At 35.1% G+C, this 26,755-nt stretch overlaps 3 protein-coding genes across 5 annotated transcripts in view; all 3 read left to right on the top strand.

Annotated features, from left to right (window-relative positions):
• Nucleotides 1-7,878, top strand: part of LOC122826223 (FYVE, RhoGEF and PH domain-containing protein 6-like) — a 32,360-nt gene extending 24,482 nt beyond the window's left edge. For 2 of the 3 annotated variants that reach the window (XM_044107812.1, XM_044107811.1), the window contains exons 13-21: nucleotides 550-633; nucleotides 805-884; nucleotides 967-1,069; nucleotides 2,149-2,307; nucleotides 2,389-2,491; nucleotides 3,340-3,434; nucleotides 3,514-3,642; nucleotides 3,723-3,871; nucleotides 4,938-7,878. In XM_044107812.1, the coding sequence (XP_043963747.1) occupies nucleotides 550-633; nucleotides 805-884; nucleotides 967-1,069; nucleotides 2,149-2,307; nucleotides 2,389-2,491; nucleotides 3,340-3,434; nucleotides 3,514-3,642; nucleotides 3,723-3,871; nucleotides 4,938-4,980 (945 nt within the window). In that variant the 3' untranslated portion in view covers nucleotides 4,981-7,878. The remainder of the gene's footprint in view (nucleotides 1-549; nucleotides 634-804; nucleotides 885-966; nucleotides 1,070-2,148; nucleotides 2,308-2,388; nucleotides 2,492-3,339; nucleotides 3,435-3,513; nucleotides 3,643-3,722; nucleotides 3,872-4,937) is intronic. The other variant, XM_044107813.1, reaches the window with a different exon arrangement.
• A 734-nt stretch (nucleotides 7,879-8,612) lies between these two features.
• ndufa12 (NADH:ubiquinone oxidoreductase subunit A12) lies at nucleotides 8,613-10,518 on the top strand. The gene is made up of 4 exons (XM_044107810.1): nucleotides 8,613-8,728; nucleotides 9,032-9,117; nucleotides 10,010-10,097; nucleotides 10,260-10,518. Exons 1-4 carry the CDS (start codon nucleotides 8,640-8,642, stop codon nucleotides 10,438-10,440), a joined length of 444 nt encoding a protein of 147 aa, XP_043963745.1. The 5' UTR covers nucleotides 8,613-8,639; the 3' UTR covers nucleotides 10,441-10,518.
• A 4,578-nt stretch (nucleotides 10,519-15,096) lies between these two features.
• The window catches only part of tmcc3 (transmembrane and coiled-coil domain family 3), a 44,373-nt gene continuing 32,714 nt past the window's right edge, over nucleotides 15,097-26,755 (top strand). The window contains exon 1 of the mRNA XM_044107808.1: nucleotides 15,097-15,351. Within this exon, the coding sequence (XP_043963743.1) occupies nucleotides 15,271-15,351 (81 nt within the window). The 5' untranslated portion in view covers nucleotides 15,097-15,270. The remainder of the gene's footprint in view (nucleotides 15,352-26,755) is intronic.

The raw sequence follows: 26,755 nt of genomic DNA, 5'->3' as shown, positions 1-26,755 counted from the left end.
ATTCCTAATTTCTCAACGACTTATTTATACGTAGCTGAAATAAAGATTGTCTTACATTTTATACATAAAATGCCTCTGAAATTGTTGTTAAATGAATATTTTGTTCTTGGAGCAGTCAGCTGTTCATGGTGTGTGTGAGAGACATTTCAAAACATTTTATTATATTTTAGTTTACCTTGTCCCTGCGGTAGACTGTAGAATATTGTCACAAGACGTTACTAACAACAGTAATAAATTATATCATATAATAGTGAATTTAAACTGTCTCTTTTAGTTGATTTATATTTTTAATCTCCAAAGTGTACTGCTGGAAAAATTGGAAAAATTACCTAGAAAATGTGTAAAGAGTGCTTGAATTTTACTATGAGAAAAGGAATTACTAGATAAAATATTGATTTATTTCTATTTTTATCAAATTAATGGTACATTTGTGACCCGTTTAGATTAAAAACAGTTGAAGAAGCATCCTTAAAAAGGAGTTTATGTGTCATATTAGGTTTCTTTTTTTTAATAAAACTTATTTCTGAATTGTTTCTTTTAATTTTCCAGTTTAATGATGCACTCATGTACACCACCCCGGTCCAGTCTGCCCAGTATAAACTCAACAGTGTTCTGTCGCTGGCTGGAATGAAGGTTTGAGACGCAGTTATGATTACGGTTTATGATTATTTTGCTGTTTGTTTTTTTTTTTTTTAATGAATTTCTTCTGTTTATAAATCCAAACCTTGATTAGTTATGGCCACCGCGAGTTAAGAAAATCTCGACATCTTTGCTGATTTCGTATTTTTTTTCTTGCGTTTTCAGGTCAGCAAGCCGAGCCAGGAGGCCTATCAGAACGAGCTGAACATCGAAAGCGTTGAGCGCTCCTTCATCCTGTCTGCCAGGTCGGCGCTCGGCTTCAGAGTGACGCTGCCACCGCCGAGCGTCCGCTGTGACGCTGAGCTCTGATGCTCTTTGTGTTTGCAGCTCGGCTAAAGAGAGAGACGAGTGGCTGGAGGCCATCGGGAAGGCCATCGAAGATTACACGAAGAAGAAAATAACCTTCATATCCAGCCGCAGCCAGGAAGAGGTAACGAAAAATCTGTGTGGGCAACGTTGATATATGACAGCTATATAACTGAAAAGTGACTCATTCAATAGGTTTATTACACAAACAATATTCATTTTGATGCAAGCAAATTAAACTCTAATTTGGTTTTCTGACAGTTTAGTTTCTAGTGGAAATAAGACAAAACCTAAAGCTTGTTTTAAGTCACTAATTTCTTACTATTGATGACAAAGTGCTAGTTATAAGTGAAATAATCTGCAAGTGGAACTAGTATTTTGTCATAAATATTAAGAAATTATTCCCTTAAACAAGCTCCTATATCTTGTTGAAAATTTATTTCAATTTCAGTTAATTTTGTATTACTTCAAGTGCACTACGATATTTGCATTGGAAACTAGTCTGAAAATACTTGACAGGATTTTGTGTTTTTGCAGTGGGATGTTCAAAGTGGGGCCCTACATTGATTTTTTTATTTTTTTTATTTTTTTTTTTTGTTTGTTTGTGTGTGGCCCTCCTGACCACAATTCAAGAACCAATTGGAGCAAAACTACAACTTTTAAATTAAAACCTATTACAAAAATGTTAGCTGCAACATAAAGCAATCATCTTTTCCAAGCTTCATGGTTGTCATGGTAACTAGGACCACATCTACTCATTAACTGATACTCTCAAATACACCTTGGTGGGTCTAACTCTGCTTTTAACTGCTGTATTAAAACCTGACTGAATACAGAAAGTGTTTTCAAGTGAAAACTGATGTAAGATGAAGCTTTTACTTCTGAGAACAAATAATATATTTGTTTCCGTTTCTTCAATCAAGCCCAAAATAATAATCAAAGTGGATGCCTTTCATTTAACAAGGAAGAACTTTTAAAGTCCCATTCATACAAAAAATATATTTATTATTTGCTTAATTAGAATAGTTCATGATTAGTTTATTGTTGAGTAGGTACATTTTGGGCGATTTTAGTTTTTTTTAAGGATGTTTCACTGAGAATTTAGTGGAAGAAAAAAGGTATGGCTAAAAAAAAGCACACCAGCAACAGGTGTCAAAAAATGAGCTTTTTGATACTGGTTTATTTTTTATTATATTTGCTCAGTGTCTGTCCATGCAGGCAGAATGTGTCGCTGACAGCGGCGCCCTGTTAGGTTCAAAAGCTCCAATCTGGATCCCAGACCTCAGGGCCACCATGTGCATGATCTGCACCTGTGAGTTCACCCTTACATGGAGGAGGCATCACTGCCGGGCCTGCGGAAAGGTCTGCACCACACTTAGGATCCACCTTTTAACAAAATAAAGCAACCCAGCCCTAATGTGCATTTCCTTATCTCTCCACCAGGTGGTGTGTCAGGCCTGCTCCACCAATAAGTACTACCTGGAGTACTTGAAGAACCAACCAGCTCGCGTGTGCGACCACTGCTTCGCCAAGCTTCAGGAAAACAGTGAGTTTTTCCACAATAATCAGCAGTTAGAGAAAAGAGATGGGTTTTTTTAATGTGGTTATGCAGAGAGATGCATGCAGTCAATAAGTTACCTACATATGACATCTTTATGATGCCATATAAATAAAAATGGAGATGGAAATAGTTGTTGAAATTTCAAATTTGGACTATAAAATAAATTGTTCACATTATTAGCAATTACTAAGCATATGGAAGAGGATGGACCTTACCAAGCTCCGCCCACAACCGACCCACATGACCGCAAGTCTCGCAAACAAAGCTTCGTGGCGCGTTGTTTCTATGTAAACATGACTAGATTAGTGCATCATTTCTACCGGATTTTCACAATATATCAGCTACTGCAATGGACAGAGGAACTAACAAGTTCATGTCATCATCTGGGAGGAGGTTACTGGTTTCTCAGTCACAAACTGGTTGCAAACCTGAGGCCAGCAGGTGTCAGTCAGTTATGGTAGATCTAGTGTATGTCAGATACAGTACATATTGCATATTGATCTGTTTAGTTAACGTAAGACTGCGTAGCAGACAGGCTTCAAGGTGTAGAAGTTGTATCAGTATTGTTATTCCATAGATTAACAGAATTAGAATTCTGAGATTAAAGTCAGAAATTGGGGGGGAAACAAACAAATCAGAATCCTGAGGAAGAGAAAAATTTACTCTGAGAAAAAAAATGTGAATTCTGAGAAAAATATCCAGATTCTGACATGAAAGTCAGAATTCTGAGGAAAAAAAATTAATATACTGAAATTAATCTCCGAATTCTGCGAACAAACTGAGAATTCTGAGGAAAAAAAATTAACTTTATCATCTAATGTAATCCATTTTAGGTGACCGCTGTGCTTCGTCATCAACATCTCCCATTAAATCTGGAGCGTTTTCCTTCACTAGAAAACAGAAGAAGATTCCAGCTGCGCTAAAGGAGGTACAACACCTGAATGTGTAGCATGTTCTCAGTCGATACATTCAAAGACCTAGGGTTGACTTATCTCCATGGCAACCAGGTGTCCGCCAACACAGAAAACTCCTCCATGAGCGGCTACTTGCACCGATCCAAAGGCAACAAGAAGCAGTGGAAGCGGCTGTGGTTTGTCATAAAGAACAAAGTTCTGTACACCTACGCTGCTAGCGAGGTACGCCGCTGCTGTTCTCCTGATTGCGTCGCGCCTCGGCTCGGCTCCCTCTAAACTGGTCCTGGTGTGTTTTGGTGCAGGATGTGGCGGCGCTGGAGAGCCAACCGCTGCTGGGATTCTTCCTGAGGGAGGAGAAGAACGGGCCGGCTCAGAAACTGCAGTTCAAGCTGTATCACAAAAACACGCTGTTCTACATCTTCAAGGCTGACGACATTCCCACAGCGCAGAGGTGCCCAAATAAACACAGCCGTCTGTCATACACAAATTCATATAGGTATTTATTCAACAACCTTAAAGAAGTTTAGAGAAAAAAATACTGAACACTGAATTTGGGTCTGGAATAGTGTCACAAAACACCTCAACATATACTCAAAACACACAAAATCCTACCAAGTATTTTTGGTGCAGTTTTTGTGTAAACTGCTGACTTTACACAAAAGTCAGGTGTAGTTTTGTCTTGAAATAAGACAAAATTATTTTTCTTTTTGACAAATAATTTTTTTTGTCTTGAAATAAGACAAAACTATCTTACAAGTAACAATTCAGCAAAAATAATTCCTTAATATTGATTTAAAAATATATTTTTTTCCTTGTTTTTCCAGTTGCACAGGATGCATGTCACATTATATGTGAAGAATGCTTTAAAACAATTTACCTTGGTTTCTTGTTTTTTTTACATCAGAAAAACCCAACATTTCAACAGGAGTGTGAGAACTTTTTGAAGCTACTACATCATATGTAGTTTTGGTGGACTGTTTGTAATCAGGTTTACAGAGAAATGAATTCATCAGTAAATTGTTCCAGAAATCATTTTTGACAAATGATATTGATATTTTGAACCTATTTTCAAGTAATGTAATTGTAATTGCATAATAACGCAAGTTCACCCTCTCAAAAATTGACAAACTTTAATTTCTAACACCGGAACTGGAAGACATTTTAAATATGAAAAATAAATAAACAAAACAACAGAAACACCAAATAAAATCAATCATAAAGTCTCTGTAAGCAAAATTATTCTTCAAAAAAGGACAAGTTGAGGCACCAAACTGAAGAATTTTGTCATCTAGTTTTTGGTAAAAAGAGTGAAAAGAGAAAAACAATAAATCAGGCCAATGGAAATTGAAGTTACTGGTTTTTGCGACAAGACTAGCTATAACTAACTCATATCCATAACTGATGATTAAGAAACCAATCATGACCACTTTTTATTTGTTTCAGTAAAAACGCAATAAAAGAATGCTGCAGAGAAAGTGTCAATTTAAAAAAAGTCTTTTTGTGCTTCCCCGTTTAAGATGGATCGAAGCCTTCCAAGAGGCGATGATTCTGGAGCAGTAGATACTCAGATCCATCCGGACGGATTACAGACCACACACAGAAACCTTTCAAACAAAAAGCCAGCCTCTGACGCTCGGCCATGCGGACTCGGGTCGGGTGGGGTTCGGAGCGAGTCGCGGCTGCGGGTCAACAGTCAAGTCCAGGAGCACGTGTGAGGACGTTTAACCAAAGTGTGCGGAGAAATCGTCAGAAGTCTAAAGTCTGGGAATGAATTTCAAAATGCTTTCAGATGAAGGAATCATGACAAGCACTCACTGACAAAAACAAAGCTGAGCACCCAGATGGAGATTAGGTTAAAGCAGGCGGTGCAAGGGTGAAAGGTCATCCAACTGAGACCATGCAGAAAACTGAGACAAACTGGACACAAAATAGGAAACGGTCAGTAACAGGAAAGGCAGCTAAAATGACAAAAATATATAAAAAAATAGAAAAAATAAAATATCCAAAATGGCCTATAACAACGGTCTGCAGCCTGTGGCACAATGGCTCTTCATAACTTTGGTTAAAAAAGGAACCAGTTCCTGTTTTTAAATGTTTTTGTTTCTATTTACCAGAATAAAAACACGCTGAAATTAAAATCCTCTTTTTAAAGGGAGTCCTGGCCAAGAGGCAGCAACAAATGCAACACAAAAAGTTACACAAATGTCAAGCTGTTAGAAAAATATAATAATAAATGGAGGTCTTCAATTGCTTTTTAAAGTTTTCCTGTAATATTTGTACTGAATTTTCACAAAGAATGACACCAAAAGTACCAGAAATATGTTTTGGATCTGTTTTCCTTGTCATTAGATAGCATTCAATGTGTGTGTTTAAAAAATATATATCCATCCTCTTTTATATTTATATTTTAAAGATAGAAATAAATGCTGTTGTTTTATAAGAACTTTTCTAAAAACTTTAAAAATTGTCTCTTTACTAAAAAGAAACATTTGTAGTTTTAAGCAAGTTTTATTTATCTGTCCTGAGAGCAAAATAGTTGTAAAGGTTCATGATAAATTAGAAGAAAACAGAAAGAGAAGTTAAAGTTTTTTCTCTAAAAAATTAGAACATAATGGGAAAGGTAATTTATTTTAGTGATTTAATTCAAAGAGTGAATCTTAATTACAGAAATAACGTTTAAAAGATTATTTCTGTTCATTTTTACTGCTATGAATTACAGCAAATGAAAAACTAAAATCATGATATCAGTTCTGATCAATAAAAAATATTTTAGAAACAGACACGATTTGTTGAGATGATCTTACATACATACCCTGTTAAAGGAGGGTAAACACCAAAACGTTATTGCTGAAGAACCTGGCTATTCAGAGGAAAGTTAAGTGGAAGAAAAACATGTAGTACAAATATGCACCCTTTGGGATAAACTTGATAGGACTGTGAAGCAAAGTTTATTATGGAGACAATGTCAGAAAAGTCAGGTTGATTACTGATCACCACCTTACATTGATGAAGTAATTTATGCAAAAGGAGCCCCAACCAAGTACAGAGTGCATACTGTACAGGACATGGATAAATGTATTAATAGACTGACTTTTCTCTTTTAAAAACTGTTCATTTGTTTGATCTATGATTCAGATTTTTGTAGAAACTGAATTTTGAGGTGGTTTCCTGGTAAATTGTTGTGGTTTATTGTAGACCTAATCAGTGGATATCAACTACAGCTTGTAAAAATCTCCATTTATCTCAATAAAAACTCTGTTTACATGTAGATGGAAGGTGCAAATACAGCAGAATGTTTCTGTTTTCTACACTCTGTTACTCCAAATCAATGTTTAAAGACCTGGTTGGTTTTGGAAATTAACTTTTCTTCTGTCTGTACATTTAGCAGGCAGAAGTTTGCCCTCTGGTGGCTGTTCTTGACATGGCGCTCCATTGGAAATTATGTTCAAATACACATCTGGGTGCTAAGCTGTTGTTTTTCAATATGCAGGTTGTGATATATTTTTATCCCCCGTTTGCTGCACAGTAGTTACAAGAATAAATTTTGCCTGGATAATGTATGCAGATTTTAAGGAACAAGTTGGGATTTTACTGTTAAACTCCAGATTTAACACAAAACGTCTATGTACATCTTAGTGCCTAAGAGTTTAACATAAACAGAAATGTTTAATAATCCTGGATAGAACTGGAAATATCACATTTTTTATGGAGATATTTTTCTTGTTTCTCTTGTTTAGCCAAACCAGAACGTTTAAAAGTTTTTACTGTGTATAAGGACATAAACAAGCAATGCTGACCTTTTTCTTCTGTTTTGTTTTAAAGGCCAAGAGCTAATATTTATAAACTAGGAACATTTATTGTCTGAAAAGCGCAGGCTGCCACTTATTTTCAGATTCAGAGTTTTTTAGAAGAGGATCAAAATCCTTTTTTTATCATATTTTTGCACGTAAACACTGTGGGAAGAATGCGTGAACTATGTTTCTTTTAAATGAATGCTCAGATGCAAAGACTTTAAGAAGTGAATATTTCATTTTACAGACACTGGCTTTTCCCTCCCATCTTTAAAATAAAAAAAAAAATTATTGTTTTTCAGATTTATTTGGCATCCATTTTTATGTTTGCTTTAGGTCTTGCCAGGTCACCCACCAGTTCGTAGTTTAAAAACAACAATTCATCACTTTTTATAACAGATTTCTGATGACAAATGTGTTGAAAAATCCCTACATCTTCTTTTTGTTTTGTTAAATGTGTCTTTAGTTCTGTTTGGTTTGTGTTGAGTCAATAAAATTTAGTTGTTTAGTTAAAAGATAAATAAATCTGCTGCAGCCGATTGTGAGAATCAAGTTCTGAAGCGTTCCTCTGTGACTGTACTTTAACATTTTGTAAACAGTTTGTCTCTTATGAGCAGCATTTCTAAACTGTCAGGCAACAGTTTTTAATAAAGTGTGTATAAATATATTGATTGTACTTGTTTTAATTTGTTTCTTTGTTAGTTAACAGGATGATGGGTGTCAGTCTGAGGTAAGTAGTGACCATAATTGAAACTATGGTCAATAGTTTCAATAGCAGAGAGAAGTGTGCAAATTTAAACTTTTTTATTTTAATTTCTGCTATTATTATATTTTACTTAGCTTGTTTATCATATCTTATAAATTACTGTACAGTCTTATTCTCTTTTTATTTTCTTAGGTTTTTATTTTAGCTTCAATATTTATGCTTCCATTCTTTTGTCAATCTTACTATAAGATGTTTCTACTTTATTATATGTATATGTACAAGACCATAAGTTATAGTGATATATATTTTTTTAAAATGTACTTTATTTCAAACAAATTACATCACAAAAAAGCTCTTAAACACAACGAGCAATATCAGACTATAAAAATAAAAATTATATTAAAAAATCACAAACATTGACTATATTGGTATTAAGGTCTTGAGGACTACAAAGTAAAAAATGAAGTTAAATAAATGGATACATAAATCGTTAAAATAAAATTATGTGTCCTTTAAGTCTATATTAACACTATAATACAATCAAACACATAATTAGCGATCTGTTATGCAAAAAAAAACAAAAGCAGAAATATAACAGAGGAAACTGCTTGAGATAAAGTTGAAGGTTAAAATTATAATTATATTTAAGAAAACAAATCCCTAATTGCGGAACTTTTTTTCTTGGTTCCGTCGGGACGTTTCCGTTGCACTTCCGTCTAAACATGGCGGAGTATGCTAACCTGGTCCGAAGGGCTTTGGGACAGCTAAGAGGTCATGGAGGAGTTCGGGGTTTTTTCACGCAGTTTTTCAGGTCAGTTTAGTCAACAATATTACCAACTATCACCCTGTATTTAAATATGACACAGAAACTTAAGAAACAGACTGAAATTCCTGCTTAAAGCTATGACTCTGTGAAGCTAACTGTATTTAGCATGTTGACAACAAACGGTATATTTGCCATATAAATGACTCATAATTAAATTTAAATGAATTTTAATATTTGGAATGCCTGTTTTCAAACTCACAAGTGTCTAGTTTTACATCAGAGTCGTTTTTTTATTCCTTAAAATATATCCAGGGTTAGTAAAAATCAGTGTTTTGCTTGTGTTTGCAGAGTGAACGATATCAAAACAGGTACTCTTATTGGTATTGATAAATACGGAAATAAATACTATGAAGACAAGAAGAACTACTTCTTTGGTAAGTTTATGTCTCTCATAATGTTCTTTAATCGCGTATATTAAATAGAACCTGTCTGACAAGATGAAGTAGGTTCAGAATTTTAAACTTCAGAATTTTGCTCTCAACCAGAAGAAATCTCAAGTAGCATCGCTAGTTTAAACAAATTATGCAGTTAAGAGTTAATCAAAAGATAAGTCTTGTTAATTGCCAATAATTACATTTAAGGGGTGTTTTTTTTTTTTTATTATTATCATCAGAGGGTTGGTTTGCGGTTTTTAACTTAACAAATAAAATCATTTGAAAACTGCTTTCTATGTTTATTCAGATTATCTTTATCGGAACTTAAAATTAGTTTGACTTTAAACATTTAAGTGTGGCAAAAAAACAAGAACAAAGTAAATGTTTAAGTAAAAAAGCACTGCTCTTACTAAAAAATAAATACATTTTAGGAGATTATATTTTTAAATTCTGTATCTTAAATTGCATATAAAAGCCAATTGACTTTATGTACTATATAAACAGGTAACTATGAAGTCAAGATTGGAACAATGATGCAGTATTTATTTAATGTTTGCTAGTTTAAAACAGTTGAGTTAGTCACCCATTTTGACTAAAAAAAATGTAAACGTTTGCTGAAATGTTTCAATCTTATGGTCATATCATCTATTTAAAATAACTACTTTGTAGTTTATCTCATTCTAGATTTACACATTTGATGCTTCCCAACTTTGTGGTGTTTGTTGTAAGCCTAAAATCAAGAAATTATCATACAAGCTAAAGTCCAATATCCAATCGTATTTTTGGTACAAGCAAGTATGTTTTTGTCTGTCTTAATTCCAGATTTTAAATCATAAGTCTTTCAGGACAATTAAAGAAACTGCTTTTTCTGATGTGTTGTTTGTGTGTTCAGGGCGTCACCGTTGGGTGATCTACACCACAGAGATGAATGGAAAGAGAACATTCTGGGAGGTAGATGGCAGCATGGTGCCAGCTGAATGGTATCCTCCTCGTTTTTAATTCATGAACTGTTTGAACAATTGTTGTAAGAAGTTAAACCTCCAAATTAAGCCAAATGAAGTGTTTTCAATTAAATGCTGGTTAATTTAAATATGGTTGCACGACTGTAAATGTAGCCAAAGCTCTTGGTCTTCATCATTCAGGCATCGCTGGCTGCACTGTATGACAGAAGACCCACCCACCACACACCCTCCAGAGCCCAAGAAGTTCCTCGCCGAGGTTCACCAGTTCAATGTGAGTGGCACCTCGCAGCAGTACGTGCCATACCCCACCACCCGCAAGAAGATCCACGAGTGGGTTCCACCTAAAGCCGGAGCCCAGTGATCTATGACTGCTTTATGTTCATGCTGTTAATTATAGTTTCCTTCCTGAATAAAATCTTTATCTTGATGTTTAAAAACAGCATGATGGTCCATCCTTTCAACTTGTTTTGTATTATGATTAAATTCTGAAGATGAACAGGAAAACAGGTGAGTTGATTGTGACTCACCAGCAGAGAAAGTTGATGTACAACCAATACATCTTCAGATTCACTGTAGTGCAGACTGTTACAAGAAATTTTTCCTGCCAATTGTAATGATATGCAGCACCAGTAGGTGGTGATGCAAGAAGATAAACGAAAGAGACGCCAGAGACGGGAGCGGGTAAACCAGAGTTACAATGTCTGATGCTGTTAGTTAATAAACTAGATAACTTTAAAAGACTTGGCTTCCTTTATGTACTGCAGTACAAACATTACACCAACTGCCCTCACTATCTTCAATAACTCTTTGAAGAATTTGAATTAATGAGCTACAACAACATTTAATGTCCCTTTAGGATTTATTTAAATTTAATGAAAAAGGAGACTGAGGCACACACAATCATTTAGTTCCCATATCCCATTATTATTAAGAATTTAATAAAACACGTGTTTTTAAAAAGTATATTTAAACAAAAAATATCCATATGGCAAGTTTCTTTGGTGGGGTTTTTATTATTAGCGGTACTAGTTAGCCTGTCGAGGAAATACGATCAAATTTTGTGATTATAACCCAGCAGAACACGAAGTATTTCTTTCTAAGGTTTTTTTTCTTTTTTTACTTCAAAATAAGAGTCTCAAATAGTCACTTGTGTCAAGCTAACACTGCTATCAAATGCAGGAGTCGTAATAAAAAAAAGAAACCTCACCTGTATTTACAAGGGGCCGTTAGCCACAAGATGGCTCCAAACTCCACTTCGACGAGAAGTTTCAACCGCCCATCACAAGATCTCGCGAGAACCCTTCATGTACTTCAGCGTAACTGAACCGATGAATGAACTTCAAAACATTTCGACAAGAATGAACCAGACTTATTGACAACCAAAGATTTTCATCTGATATCCTTAATGATATATTTTTGATTTTCTCATATTTCATAAGCAAACGGTGAGTTTGATTTGCCTTAAGATTCACCTACAGGTGTGCCTCTTTTTTACCTCATTGTTGTGAATGAATCAATTTATAGCTAAAGTGCAAAAGTTCAGCAGGGCCAGTGTAAATGTATATGAATCAGAAACTCAGAACGTTTGAGATTAATCTAAAAAAAAATTCCAGAAAAAAAATTGGAAATTTCTGAGTTTGAAAAGTCAAAATTTTGCGAGAAAATAAAAATAAGTAATTTTGAGATTAATCTCAGAAGTTTTCTAGGAAAAAAAACGATTCGACTTTTGAAACTGAAAAATTTCCACACATTTTCTAGAATTTGATCTCAAAATTTTGAGTTTTTTTCTAGCAAATTTTTGTCTTTTGGAGCTCAGAAATGTTCTTGTTTTTTTCTGGAGAATATCTGAGATTTAGAAATGTACTCTGCCCTTACACGAATGAATTCTTTTGATTTTGGTTAAATTTAAAGAATCCTGAATTAAATTTAAAACTCACGAGTAACCAGAGTTGCTTGGCAGTGAGGGAAATGTATATATAGTTAAACTGGAGCAATATTCTGTTACTTTTTTCTTTCTTTTGCTCCACTTGGTGTTCAGAAATGTTTGATAATTTTCCAACAGTTAAAACCTTTTTCTTTTTTTCTTTTTTTTTAATTTCAGACTTTTGCAGCTGCTAAGTGAGGAGACTTCCTGTTTTTGTCGCTTCTTCCTCAAACCAGTGGAGGATGTGGAAGCAGAAGAAAATCATCACAAGGTGAGTTTTACTGGCGTTTAATGGCCAAAAGGGGGCGCTCTTTTCTTAATTTGTGTCAGTGAGTCAGCCCTGCCTCCAAAGCTTCATCAGTTTGGCTCTGAAGGCTTCTGGCATTATCTCCTGTCAGCATTTTACCGAACACGGATCCGTTCCCATCTGTATTCAGACATCAGAGGAGATTCGTTTTGCAAAGTGAAGGAGGCGTCGCATTTAAATCCTCAGAGTAATTTCAGAACAATCAGCTGTGAGTGCTTTGATGCGTAATTATAAAGCGTTCCCAGCGCACTACAAGCTGAAGTTCTCACTTTTTATTCAGCAAGGGGCTTATTAGCTGCTCTTTAGCTACGTCTACGTCTGTCTGCAGTCTGAATCATCGTCTGCAAATGGAGCAGATAATTTGAGCCTCTGACTCTGTGACTGCTGATGCAGCATCTGGCTGAGGTGGCAGCTATGCCAGCAGCAGAAATGCAATGAAGAGGGTGAATCCTCTTCCTCGTTATCTCTCTATTTGACACCGCTAACAGTCAATGCTTTCCCCCGAGTGGTTTCTGCTCCTGGAGGAAAATGTGAGGTTTTTCCTCAGCGTTTACCAGACTGTAATTCTCCAAATCTTGGGTTTGCTTTAATGGGTTTCCTGCACTCATTTGGGCGTAAAGGCTGATAAAAAGCATCAGAGTTTATGTTTATGCCCATGGGCTGCTGGGCAGACGTCAGTGACCAGGAACCTTCGTCAATAAGACGTTGTATGGAGCTCTGGTAGTGCCAAAAATCTTCTCAGAAATCGGATCTGGTATGAAAAAATATAAAATTTTATTTAATAATCCATATCACCAAACTCTATAGTTATAAAATAGGGCGTAAATAAACCACATCTGGGGAATATTTGCTTTCTGTCTTTTATTTATGTTATTTTTGCAACATAATTAGGATAAAGCAGTTGGGGTTTTTTTTATGTGAGATTTTCTAAATAAATTAGACTTGGCCTAAAGGAGTCAGCTGAAGTGATTCGACATCTGATTGTTTCCCTCTGGTACTTCAAGTCATACATTCAATCAAAGTTATGCAAGTGGAATTACAGGGTGTGGTAGAACAGAATGGTTTTGTTTATGAAAATGTTCCAAACTGTGTCAAATGAAAGTCCGATCTGCAGCCTTGATCGGAGTCAAATTCTCAGAACGAAGAGCAAATGAGGTTAAATGCTTCCTTATTTTATCTAAATTAGCTTTGTACCATCCTCTGTAAAATACAGAGTTAATCTCTTATAAATTCAGGGTTATGTAAACAAACAGAAGGCCATGCAGAACTACACAGCTGCTGTTTTTTTAAAGTATTGTTTAAATCAGTTTCAATAATCCAACGTTTAACTTGAGAACATCTCACATTAAAAATAATACTTTAGCAAAATCATCACATTTTATTTTGCCTGTAGAACCCTATTGTGGTTCTCAAATAACCATTTGTCTTAATCTGTGAGTAAAATTCAACTCTTTGTTTCAGTTCAAGTTGTTTAAAAAGTTTCAATTATAAATATTATTTTCTGGTTGCTGTTTCTGTTCTTATAAAGCGAAAGCCATTTTTGACAGAGCTTAAAGTAACGGACCTGCATCTTATTTAGTCTTATAGCTTTTTATTTACAGACATTAAGTCAAAGCACTGTTATTATCTTATTTTACTTTATATTTCTTCTGTCTTCTGCCCAGTAAGTTAATAAAAAATTTTACTGTGACATAATATCATTGCAATGATAAACTAATTTATTTTAAGGATGGGGGTTTGCACATCTTCTATCATTGAATATATAAAGTATTATTTTATACCACATAATACATGAACTTTATGTATTATAAAATATGATATTTTATAATGTAATATATTTTTTAGATTTTATGTTACATGTTTTAAAAAATATTTTAATGTGCATTTTCTTCCACACACTAAGATATAATTAAACAAAATTAAATGTACAAATGTTCCAAGCAAACATTTTTATTGTGTTGTGTTATAATTTTTTCTGTTATATTATTTTCTGTTATATATTTAAAAATATATATTTTCTTATGAATCTTTTTCCACAATCTAAGTGGACATAATGAAATTAAATTTACAAATGTTACTATTTTATATTGTATTATGTTATTTGTAAGAGATTATATTATTTTAAATTATGTAAATGTGGATTTTTTTCCATCCACTAATTGGACGTAATTATATAAAACTAAATTAAATAAAAATTTCACTGGGACATAATGTCATTGCAATGATAAAGTAATTTACTTTAAGTTTTTTTGCACATCTTCACCTGTCTACGGTCTCTTAAGAGAAAAAAAACCACACAATTTCCAAACTTTGCAGGAATTTAAACAAATGTTGAGTTTTATTGTCTGATGTTTGAATCTGTATCAACAGCACAGTCACTCGTTCCTTGGGTGGTAATTGCTAAGAACATCAAAAAAGACAAACTGATGCTCAAAATATCACTCGTTTATTATCCTTTCGGTTGGATTCGTGACAGAAAGGAGCAGCTTCTTCCCGGTTTGGACAGAATGTCCCAGTGAGCCTGAGCGGGAGTGCAGAGTCCAGCCTGGCCGTGTAAACACGCTGTTATCTGACTGTCCTGTTCAGTAAAACGTGTCCCCCTCAGGGAGCGAATCCTGCACTCATTCATTTCCCTGAAACCTCCTCATCCTCTCCGCCTGCTCGCTCCTGATTGGCAGGTTTCTGCTACTGTCTGATAGCAATCAGAGGGGGAAGAAAATGCCTTTACCCCAGAGAGAGAGAGCGCTTGGTGGCTATAAATGTTGAAAACACACCTCCACCGGAGGAATCCGAGCCACTTTGATTCTAATAGCTGCTGCCACACGGAGAGCAAGATTTCACAATAAGACTGTTGCACACGAAACACAGAGAGAGAGAGACGCTGCTGCTGCTTTTGCTGCTCTGTTGGAGTACTGAAGCTTCAGAGTGCCAGCGACCCACAGGGGGCTTCATGCACTTCCATGCACTTTGACCTCAGGCTCGGAGGGAGAGGAGGGATGAGGAAGAATTACAGCGCCATCCCACTCATCTGGGTGACAGAGGTAGAAATGCACTTTAAAACTCTCTCTGTTGTTGTTGCTGCTGCTGCTGCCGCTAGCTTGATGTGGTTTCCAGTCAAAACTCTGCAAAAACACAAAATCTGCAACTATTTTAAAATTAAACAAAACTAACTTACAAGTAACTTGTTAGCAAGATGAAGGAGCTTGTTTTAGAGAAAGTACTGGTTCAACTGACGGATTATTTCACTGATAGCAACATGTTTCAGTGGAACTAGCAAACTTTTAACAATGTCAAAACGTAATAGCTGTTACTGGTTTTCATTTTATGATGTTGAACTGCCTTTTTGCTGAACGTGCTACACAACTAAACTTGATTGATTGATTGATAGTAAGTTTTGATTAATTAAAACTCCTATATCTTGCTAATAAGTTACTTTAAGTCAATTTCTTCTTACTTTAAGTGAGAAGAAAGAAATTTGCTCTTGAAACTAGACAAAATATTTTTGTGTTTTTGAAGTTTGCTGTTGGGAAAAACAAACCCGCCATTATAATCTTGATATTTACTCTAACAACGAGACTTTTAGATGTCTTTATGAATCCTATTCTGATTTTTAAAAGTTTGTTCTTTCTATAGCTGTGCAGTAAAGCGTTTACATGGACTTACAGTAAAAGTGAAGGAAGTGCATTTCTAACAGCTAATGGTTGAGTCAGACAAGTTTCACCATGTTTCATTCTAAGTAAATGCTTCAGCCGTTGGCCTTCGCGGTTTGAGCAACAGCTGAGGAATGCCGGCTCCGATGCACACATTTTTGTTTTGTTTTGTTGGTTAATTGTTTTTTTTTTCTAGCGATACCATACCAAGTTTCTGTTTTGTAAAAAGAAAACATTGCGTTGTTGTGCTGAGAGTGTGCATCACGTCCATGTCTGCACACCAAGATCTTACGTAAGCCCTCTGCTGCCGCACAATGAGGCCCTTCCTGTCAGGCCAGCAGTCATCTTCAGTCCACAAACCAGGAAACAGCGAGGAGAGAAGCCTCTTTTTAATCGCTCCCTGATTTGTCAGCTCCTGATTTTTCATTGTCGGCTGTTATCACGGGTTTTTGCACCCTGATGTGGCGACAAACCCTCAGCGGTGGCTGTTTCTGCCCGTCCCTTTCATTAATCTCTGTTTTTCACTTTTTGACAGAGGCTTCCGTCTCCATGTGAGCTCTTGTACTTTCATGCTTAAGTAGGATAGTTTGACTTTAGTTTGATTTCTTCCTTGAATTCAAAGCTGGCCTTGACTTTAATTCAGAATTTTAAAAACGTTAAAAGTTTTGATTAATTATGCAACTGTTACAGATATTTGTCCAGTTTCCAGTTGGAAAGTAATGAAAAGCCTCTAATGGGCAATATCATTTAAAATTTTTAGCTTTTTCTAGCTTTAATCATGTCATAATGTTATTACTTCATCTAAAACATACCAGAAGTGTTGCTGTTATTCTTTCATGCATGTTTAAGAAATCATTTAATCTCCATGGCAACCATTCAGCTGTGTAAAACGCCTGGTGGACGTAGCCCCGCCTTCAAGGCGAAGCTCCTCCTCTGAGCTGCAGTTTTCATGCTCCAAAGCTTCCACCACTTAGTTCCTTCAGACTAGCCAGCAGCAATTAGCAAACAGCTCATTAAGCCAGTTACTTTTCAGTGCAATGCTGGTAAAAACATTCTTAAAGCTTTAATCAAGGAGCCATGTTGTGATGACTTGCTGAAGGCAGAGTTTTTAAAGAGACAGAGGCCCAATTTCAAGCTGTTAAATTACAATTTCTTTTACGTCATGTTTGTTACATATAGCATTTTTCTAACAACTGAAGGTACTATTTTCCTAACAACTGTCACAAATGCCACTACTACTATATTCTTAAAAACTCTTGAAACTGTGTGTAAAATAATGCCTTAAAATGTCTTAAATTTATTTTTAAAATGTAACTATTAAATTTTGTCACGGCAGCAATTTTAAATGTTTTTTTTTTCTTAGGACTTTTCTGTCAAGCAAAAGTTTGAGTCTCACTCGAATATTTTTTGCTGTGTGACTCGAGGCGACTGATGCTACCGCTAACCAGCTGCTAACATGTACGCGCTTGCTAGCTCGCTAGTTTTCCTACGCTTGTTTTTGCCACTGGCTGACTTCTACTGCCAATGTATAGGAGATTACTCAGAGCAAAGAAACTTGGGGGTTAAAATGGTAGAGCGCCATCTGCAGTGTGAGAAGCAAAAAGCCTGTTTCATACTTTTTGCTGTGCTTTATTGAAATACAGAAAAGTTCGATCAAACATCCATTTTTTTTGTCTCAAATTTTATTCAAGAGGGCATTAAAAAGGTCTTAAAAAGTCTTAAAGATGACTTGCATATACCCTGATTAAAAACAATACTAGTCAGCGGTCTGGTTTTGTTTCTGCATTTCAACAAAAATAACAGGATAGTTCTAAGAAACTCTTGGGTTCCTGTCAGTGTCTGTACATTTGAGCATTTCTGCTCGCTGCTCTTCCTGGTAATTCAGAATTAGTATCAGCTGTTAGAACCGGCTTTTCTCCCCTCGGGTGCATATTTTCTGCTTTTTGTAAGATGTATGGAGGAGTATTCAGTTATCAGCTCAGCCAGAGTTTCCAAGAAATCTCATTTGATATGAACTGGTGTACACTGGATGAAAGTTGAAGCTTTATTTCCTGGTGTTTTGTCCTCCATTCATTAACCTCCACAGGTACTTACGACCAAACATACTATAATATTCCTCCATTTGTGCCACTGGTAAACATTTTATTACAGATTGTTTTTAAGAGAAACTGACCTACAGCATGATAGGTGCTCTACCGTACTTAACTGTTTGCATAAAGTGATTTTCTATATTCATCTATTGTTTTATAGATAAATATCTATTTGGGGCATGCTTTAGGAAGGCATTTATCGTATCGTTTATCATTTATTGTGATAAATTTCTTATCATGATACTGATTTTTGTTTATAATCACAATAAAGTCCAAATAAGGATATTTTAATAACCCAAAAATTGTTTGTATTGTAAAGATTTGCAGTTTTCTTTCAGTTGTTTGTTCAATTAAAGTGTCTATAAATATTGAAAATATGATTAAATCCAGTTACTGTGTGCAATTTGGTGATACAACACGTTACCAATGTTTATCTTCATCCAGTTATTGTCCATTTGATGCTGAATTATTGGATAATTTAAATAAATTTGTCCAGGAGAGAGAAAGCCATTTTCTTCTGTTCTTGCGCGTTTGTGTTGGCGTTAAAGTGCTTCTCCTGCCTGCGAGTTTCACTTTTAGTGAGGTCAAACTTGTGGTCAGTTGCCTCAGGCTTCTGGGGAAAATCCACTTCCTGTTGAACTTCCCCGTTGGCTTAGGAATGAACCTGCAGCTTAAGATCAGCATTCTCAGGAAGGAACAGAAAAAACCTGAGCACGCGTTAGTTGCTTGACAAGTTTGCATGCAGGCCTGAGTCATCGTTTTGATATTTTCCAGGAGATTCCAAACTCAAAATTAGCATTCAGAAGGAGAACAAAGCAACTTTTTCTGCTTGGTGGACTACAAGCTGCATAACCAAATCAAATTAAAGCCTGTATAGACAAAAATGAACAAATTAATTATGATATCCTGTCTTTAACTACATAATTGATGTCGTCATGATAGACATGATGTTTTAATGAGGCCTCACATTTTTGCGTCACTCTTCTACAAACTCATTATGTTCTCTTTCATGCTTGTTCTGATTCATTATGTTTCCTCACTGATTGCTTTCACTTAATTACTCATTCAGTATTTTTCCAGCTACAGCGATTGCTGTCCAGACATTTCACTCTGGGTGTCCTTCACATCCACATGGTGGGAAAAAAATTATGGAAATCCGGATTCTCAAAAGATATTAGTCACATAAATTTCACTGTGCAAAAGCAATTTACATTCATAAAAACATTTAAGAATAAAAATACAGCATGACTGGTTGCCTTAGAAACCAGCTGTTAACGTCTCTAAGACTAGATTATAGATATAGATAAAGGGCTTTAGCTATTCAAGCTAAAGAAAAATACAAAATGAAGCTACCATAAGAAAAAAGTATTCACATTTCACTGAGTGACAAATCATTGACAAATTTTATTTAGAGTTTTATTTGTGTTCACATAATAAATTTGAACTAAAATTGGTCTCAGATCTAGGGAAAACTGACTATTTAGCTGCTAAGCGTTAGCTAAATGCTAACTTTACCTTTGCTAGCAGTGTTTTCTAATTGCTTCAGTCTTTAAAACCATGACCAAGAAAGACAAGAAAATAAATATCATTAAATGATTAAATTAAATTTAAGTTTACAGATTCAATAACCCATTTCAGAAATTACAACAAAGTATTACATTTTCATAGCATATTTAGCTATTAGCAATTAGCAGTTCATTTCAAATTTTTAGACCCAAGTAAATTAGACAGATTTTAAATAGATATGTCATATTAAAGAAACAAAATTATTTATATATAAGAGACATCTAAGCTTTTGAAAGTAGGATAAATTCTTTGTTTTTGATATTTAAAAACCTATATAGAATGTTTTAATTTTTATTTTGTTTTATCTTTGTGACCTTAATGTCAAGCCAACACAATAATAGTAACAATATTTCTAATGTATGTTTAATGCATGAGGACTATATATCAAAACATACAAGTCAAAATTAGATGAATGTGACCATATTATTATGAAAGTGATAAAATAATCTAAAAGCACCAGGATAACTTTGTACAGTTGTGATTCTGATCCCTTTGCCGTATTTCATCGCAGTAACTATTTATAAAATGAAATTTTTTGATAATTTAAACCAATAAATCCAGTTTGATATAATTTAAAGTGATTTTCAACACCGTTTCTCTCAAATTGGCCAAGCTACACAGAAAAAGGGCATTTTCTATTCACATGTCTAAGCAGCATTATGCTACATTTAAGAGGATTTGTTCACTGACTTGTCTGGTTGAGTCAAACAGCGACACAGTCATGTGTGTGTTTGTGTGTTTTCATCTTCATTAACATATAACCTTGTTATTTCTTGCAGCCTCTAGCCACAGACTCAGAAAAGAGGAAAAAAAAGGGTTTTGTGTTTTAAACAGAGGCAGTTTCAGTGAAGCTAACATCTGTGGTACATCCCCCAACTTGTCTTTTCTAGCTTACCTTCGTTGGTCAATTCTAAGAAACAATATTATTTATTGCAATTCAACATCTTTAATCAATAATCTGGTTCTTACATCATCACATTGCACATATTGCTAATGACACATAAATCTAGATTCTCATTTTTCCCCAAAAACAATTACACTTTTGGCTGCAGAATTATTTTCTAAAGTTTTTTTTTTATGTTTCTGTTCAATTAAATTTCAATTTAAGTCGATTTATTTTTACAGCACAACACAAGGCAAATTATACAGACAAATTACAAGTCCATTATCTACATTTCAAAATGATCCCAGTTGTCAATCACATTTAGTTTATTATTCAGAGCAGTTAAAAAGTTTTCTTTCTTTATATGTTAAAAAGGTAAAAAGTACATTTTACAAGATATTGTAGTTAATACAGTAACAGAACAATGCAATATGTGAAGATATTTTTGCTTCAAAAAATTGAGATTAGTCACATTATCCAGGAAAGATGCATTCATAAGATAAACTTTCTATAAAAATAAAGTAGTAATGATTCTGTTAATTAGCATTGTCTGTAAAAGAGACACAAGTAAACAAAAAACTAACCTAGTTGAACCGATTTTGTTGCACAAAAGTGCCTCAATTAGATGATGCCATCTCTGTAATTAGCAGACATTTTATTCACCATGCTGGCGATTTCTCTACTTTGCTTTCTGACATTTTGAATGCCAGTCTGTTAAACAGTATATTTTTATCTCTGACCTCTCATTTTTTAATATCGCATTTCTATCATCCAATTTCATTACCCTCCATATCCCAACGTTTGCCATTTTATGTTAAAATAAAACCACAGAAGGGTTTTAAAAACGCTGGAAGAGAAGACAAAGCAGCTAAAATGCCACAAGCTGCTGGTGCCGAGTGGGCAGTGACTCGGGCCAAAGGGACAGTGACACATGAAAGCTGGTGTCCCAGCAAACCTCCCCCGCATGCTTTCAAAGCCTGACCCTTAGATGTTTATTTCAAGCTGCCTCTGGTGCCCTCAGCATCCTATGAAAGCATTCAGGGACTCAAAGGGTCACATCTGCTTATGCTGTGGTGTAGCTGCAGGGTTTGGTATATTAAAATTGTGAATAAAAGATAAACAAATAGTTTTGGTTACCAGCCAGGCCTCAGCATATTTTAATACAATTTGGATCCGAGGTATACACACTCTGCATAATTATTTTCTCCCTACTTTCAGGAATTAAATCAGACCAAACTTTTCTTTTTTAGATCTGTTAGGACTACCAATCTTAATTCAATTCTTATCGATTCTCATCTCCCTTCACTGTTCTGTCTGGGATTTCTCCCATTGAGTTTGATTTCTCTCATGATGAATTTCAATCAGACCAATCAGTAAACAGAAGAAATTGTGAACAATGATGTTGATTTTCTGTTTAAGAATTGTAGTGTTTCTGTAGTTTTAGCAGTGAGTTGAAAAAAGCCGTTCAGTTTTTGTTTGCTACACTTCCAAATACTGATCAACTAAAGTCAGATTAAGAGAAAGGTATAACTGAAGGAACATGTTCAAATTAAGAGGTTGTCAAATGATTCATTGAGATAAAAAAAAATTATTAAAATAAAGTATTGCAGCTAATACTAGCTTTAAACACATGGCAGAATTTCAACTAATGATGTTTAAAAACCTCCAAAACTATCTGGAATTGTTAAGGTTTACCATTATGTTCAATTATGATATCAATAAATATGAATTAATTTGAAGATTAAATGAAATAGCCACTCAGTTTAGTGATACAAATGGTACATTTTATTATTCATGTCTTAAAGAAGTTTTTCTAGAGCAGTATTTGTGCTTGAGACGATGATTAAAAGTTTAAGTCCACATTGCTCATGGCAGCCATGTTGGATTTTGATGTTGCGATTGATGAGAAACTCAATTTCTCTGACTTCACAGGAGCTTTCATATTTATTTTATCAGCTTAAATTGTTTTATTTTCAAGAAACACAGCTGAAAAAGTCCAGCTTTTCTTTTTATGCAGCTTGAAAATGTCTTGACAGCTTATGTCTGGAGACAAATGGTATCAGAAAGCATTGAAAAATTGGTTTAAAACATTTCATGACCCCTGATTAAACAAAAGTAACTTTAAGCGGCTTCTTGTCAATAGATTCTATTTATTCCACTGATTTTTAAACATCCCTGCTTGGTGCCATGCATGTTGAAGGAGTCAACATATTTCTGTTGAAGCAAATTCAGACCCTCATCGTGTTTCCCCAAAAAAAAGTATTTGAATGGACTTGTAATGACCTGAGATGTGATTACTGGAGCAGATTGACTCGAGGCGAGCCACGGGTTTTTCATGCATAACAGTGAACAGCGATTGTCAGAGACGGAGTGAAACTGCTTGAATGCTGAAGCAGCAGGAACCCACAGAAATGGCAAAAAGCAATTTTATTTTCCAAGAAAGGCCACGTTGTGTGAGAATAAATGTAGTAACAGAAAATTCTTTGCAGGTTCCTGTTTCTTTGATGAATAGTTCATACAGATTGAAGCGGTTTAAAGGTGCCCTGTGTTGCTTCCTTGAACAGGTTAGGATAGGTCTACATTTTTTGCACAAAATCATTCTGAGTTAATGAGGTTTTAGTCTGGTCAGTTCTGCCTCTTTGAACTGATTTCAGGCCTCTTGTCACTTTAATCCAAAATAACGCAATTATACAAATGTACATCTTTGAAAAGCATTAGTAGAGCCTCCTTCACAACCAACAAAAAGGCAGCAAGTTATTTCTACACATAAAGTCAACAGCAAAACACTTTTCTTTTTTTCCCCACCAGGGGGTCCTTTTGTGGGCTCTTGTGTCCCTTATTCAACAGTAGGCTGACAGGAAAGGAGGAAGACATGCGGCAAATGTCGTTGGGTCCAGGAATCGAACCCGCGACGGCCGCATCGAGGACTGAGGGCCTCCAAGCGTCGGGCGCGCTACCCTCTACGCCACCAGAGCACACCCCAAACACTTTTCTTTTAATGTAACCATTGTGCAATGTAAACTGCAGTATAATCAGCTGGAACAGTAACGTTTATTTCCTCTTTTTATTTTAAATTGGTGGCATTTTACACACTTCTATGATCGTCTCAGATCCAGTAGGTTGACTTCGCAACAAACACATTCAGGTTATTTGTATTTATTCTAAGAAAGTAGAAAATCAAGTTGGTGGTTAACATCGGTCCAGCAGCTTCTTCCCCTACACATTAAATAAAGTACAATAAATAACCCTGAAAAAACTACAAAGCAGTAACTCCCTGTTAGCAGTAACTAACATTTGCAAAATTAATCATGACTAAAATTGACAACATTAATAATAACAACAGTTAAAAACTTTTACAAAACAAAGCTAAATTACTCACGAAACACTGAATATCATTTAATTTGTCTAAAATATGTGATAACATATGACACTTGTAAAGAAAGCACAGAGCTGATTCTAATGCTTGCCTCGGTTACCGACGGCAACAGGAAATGGGGGAGGAGCTGTCTGTTATCGTTACTATGGTGACCACCAACTGTCAAGAGCAGTAACAGAACTTAAAACATCAATAAAAAACTGAAGAAACAACTTAATTAAGCAAAATAAATTGGAACAATAAGTAAATAAATTTTGACAAACTTCATCACATCTATAATATTGTTAAAATAAAACCCTGTTATACACCAATTCAGCAGTTGACTTTATATCGGAGTATTACTTCACACTTTTGGTTTTCTAACCAAATAAAATTCATCAAAACTTTTTGTTGTAACATGACAAAAAGATAAAAAATATGTAGATGTCAGGTTCAAGAGTTGACAAATCCTCTTGTCCAATCTATTAAAGAAATTGTTGTTCATTTCTAATTTTAAGTTTAAAGAGCATTTTCTTTTTAACTCTTCAGATTAAAACCCCTTTTATTCTCACTGTCATTGTGCAGCCCATTAAAAACCAGATTTATTCTCCCCCTTTTTTCTTCATAACAACTGTATCAAGGTCACGTATACTGCCACAAAATAAATCTCTCCCTCATATAAAGCTGCGTGAATAACGGAGACGCATCTGCTTAAATTTACCGTTAGCCTTTATCCCACATCCCCCAGCTCAGCCACTGATTTAGTTCCCCTGATGGTGGGAACAAAAGAGTCGGCTGGAGAGGAGGGAACCTAAAGAGTAAAATGCTATTGTGGAGATTGAACAGAGCTAAGAAGGATCAGTGGGAGGAGGAGGAACAGTGGAGCTTCTTCTTCTTCTTCTTCTGGTTGCTTGTTTATTGAGAATGGAAGGATGAGTGTAGCAGAAATGTGGAAGATACGGTTCCCACTAATTCAGGAGTGCTTAAAGTGCAGCCTGGGGGCCATTTGTGGCCCTTAACAACAATAAAAAATAAAAACAAGTAAACAAAGTTGTTTTTCTGGCTCAAGGTTGGCAGGTTGATGCAGAAAACAAATCTTATAGTGACATTTTCACTGCCTGTTAAAAATACAGGAAGTACAACAGAAAGGATTCATTTAGTTCGACAAACATTCAGTAACTTTTATTCTTTGATTCACCCTTTCAGTAAACTCAGAGGTTTGTGAAGAATCCACATCCAGACACAGGGTTTCCTCCAGTGTATTATAATCCTGGCGGGCCACCAGGCTTTACTTGTGCCCCTGCATACCAGGCTTAATATTGCTTATTTATATATATATTTAAATGTTTGCAATTTTTAAGACTTTATAGTTGGTGTTCAGATTTTAATCTTCCAATAACACATAATTATCAAGTGATATTTTCAAATTTTCTGTCAACTTTTCACCGCCCCAACCACCGGGCTTAGCAAGTTTTCAAAGTATTAGAAAAATTATCAACATTTAGGATAATGTTTGTGTATATTTATACAAGGCAAACCTGATGGATTTTATGTTCCTGCTCCCTTTTCTATGTAAATCAAAGTTCTTAATTTTATTAAAATACTATGTTAGTCCAGATAAGAATAAAACATGGAAACTTTGACCCGGTGTGACAGCTTTCAACTTTCTAATCATTTTCACAGCCTCTTTGTCCTCTACCTGCTCCGTCAAACCCAATGACAGGCGCCATCACAAACAGATAACCAACGCTCTCATGAGGTGTTCTTGGAAAGGATTTACTGATGTTGGACAACAGACAGGACAGCTGACCTCTGAGTTTGATGATGTCATGTCAGACTGATTATTTCCGCCTGGCGTACATGTGAGTGCCCAGAATAATAAATCTTCTTTAATCCCCAACCTCCAGTCTCTGTTGCAATTGGATATTGGTGGAAACTTTGTAGTTTGGAGGCCAAGATTCACAAATGTGGCAATTTTTGTGTCAAGCAATCTTAAAAAAATCAGCTTCATTCTAAATAAAGAATTTCCTTTATAATTTTCTAAATTGTTTTTTTGTCATGTTAGTGCTTTAGAGCTGCACTTTAATGTGTTTGTCACATTTTTGTTAAAATTATCTTTACGACAGTGTGATATAAGTTAGAAAAACCTGTGAAAAAATTCTCCCAGTGCTCCCAGTGCTAACTACAGAAATATACCAGTCAACACCAGTTTCTTTCAGTATTATGGGCTTGACAGTTGGGGATGATCTGTAAAAACTATGAGTTGGTCAGTTTTCTGCTCTAATCAGATGCCAGCATGACTGTCATGTCAAACACGTTAAACCATCATTACCAGAAATATTAGTTAGTTAATTTTATTTATTTGTCAAAACAATCTTTGTTTGTTTTTTCTGTGTTCCCCACATTATTTATGACAAACTGAAAATTTGTGTTTCTTATATGTAGCTTTTTATAACATAGTTTTTTTTTCTCAGGGGACTTTTCTGTCAGACAAAAGTTTATTATCTAAACATCTTTGTTTCATTCTGTGACTTGAGGCTGTTGAGGCTAACGCTAACTAGCTGCTAATTTAGCCTTCCTAGCTATCTAGTGGAAATTCATCGCCAGTTGGTGGGAGGAAGTTAATTTTTAACACTTGCTGACTTCTACTGCTAACCCACATGAGGGTAGCTGCAAAAAACCAAAAATCTATTTAACTTTGGCATTATGAGTTTTAAGACCGTAAAGAGTTTTTCTATTGTTGATTGTACTAGTTCTCCTAACCATTCCTTTTATTTATTTATTGTTTTTTTTCAAGCTCACGTGTCAGTCAACATTGGTATTAAAACAGTGTTTAGTCTTAAATTTGATTTGCTGAAACCTGCAAACATCCGGTCACTGCTGCAGAGTACAGTAAATTGA

Source organism: Gambusia affinis, linkage group LG23 (assembly GCF_019740435.1).
Source record: "Gambusia affinis linkage group LG23, SWU_Gaff_1.0, whole genome shotgun sequence".
Classification (NCBI taxonomy): domain Eukaryota; kingdom Metazoa; phylum Chordata; class Actinopteri; order Cyprinodontiformes; family Poeciliidae; genus Gambusia; species Gambusia affinis.
This window is presented reverse-complemented; position numbering and strand designations above follow the sequence as displayed.

What these genes read in the sequence shown, in the direction of transcription:
- ndufa12 (XM_044107810.1), top strand. Translation starts at nt 8,640, where the DNA reads ATGGCGGAGTATGCTAACCTGGTCCGAAGGGCTTTGGGACAGCTAAGA. An exon ending in TTTTTCACGCAGTTTTTCAG is followed by an intron (nt 8,729 to 9,031) that starts GTCAGTTTAGTC and finishes TTGTGTTTGCAG; the next exon opens with AGTGAACGATATCAAAACAG. An exon ending in AGCATGGTGCCAGCTGAATG is followed by an intron (nt 10,098 to 10,259) that starts GTATCCTCCTCG and finishes TTCATCATTCAG; the next exon opens with GCATCGCTGGCTGCACTGTA.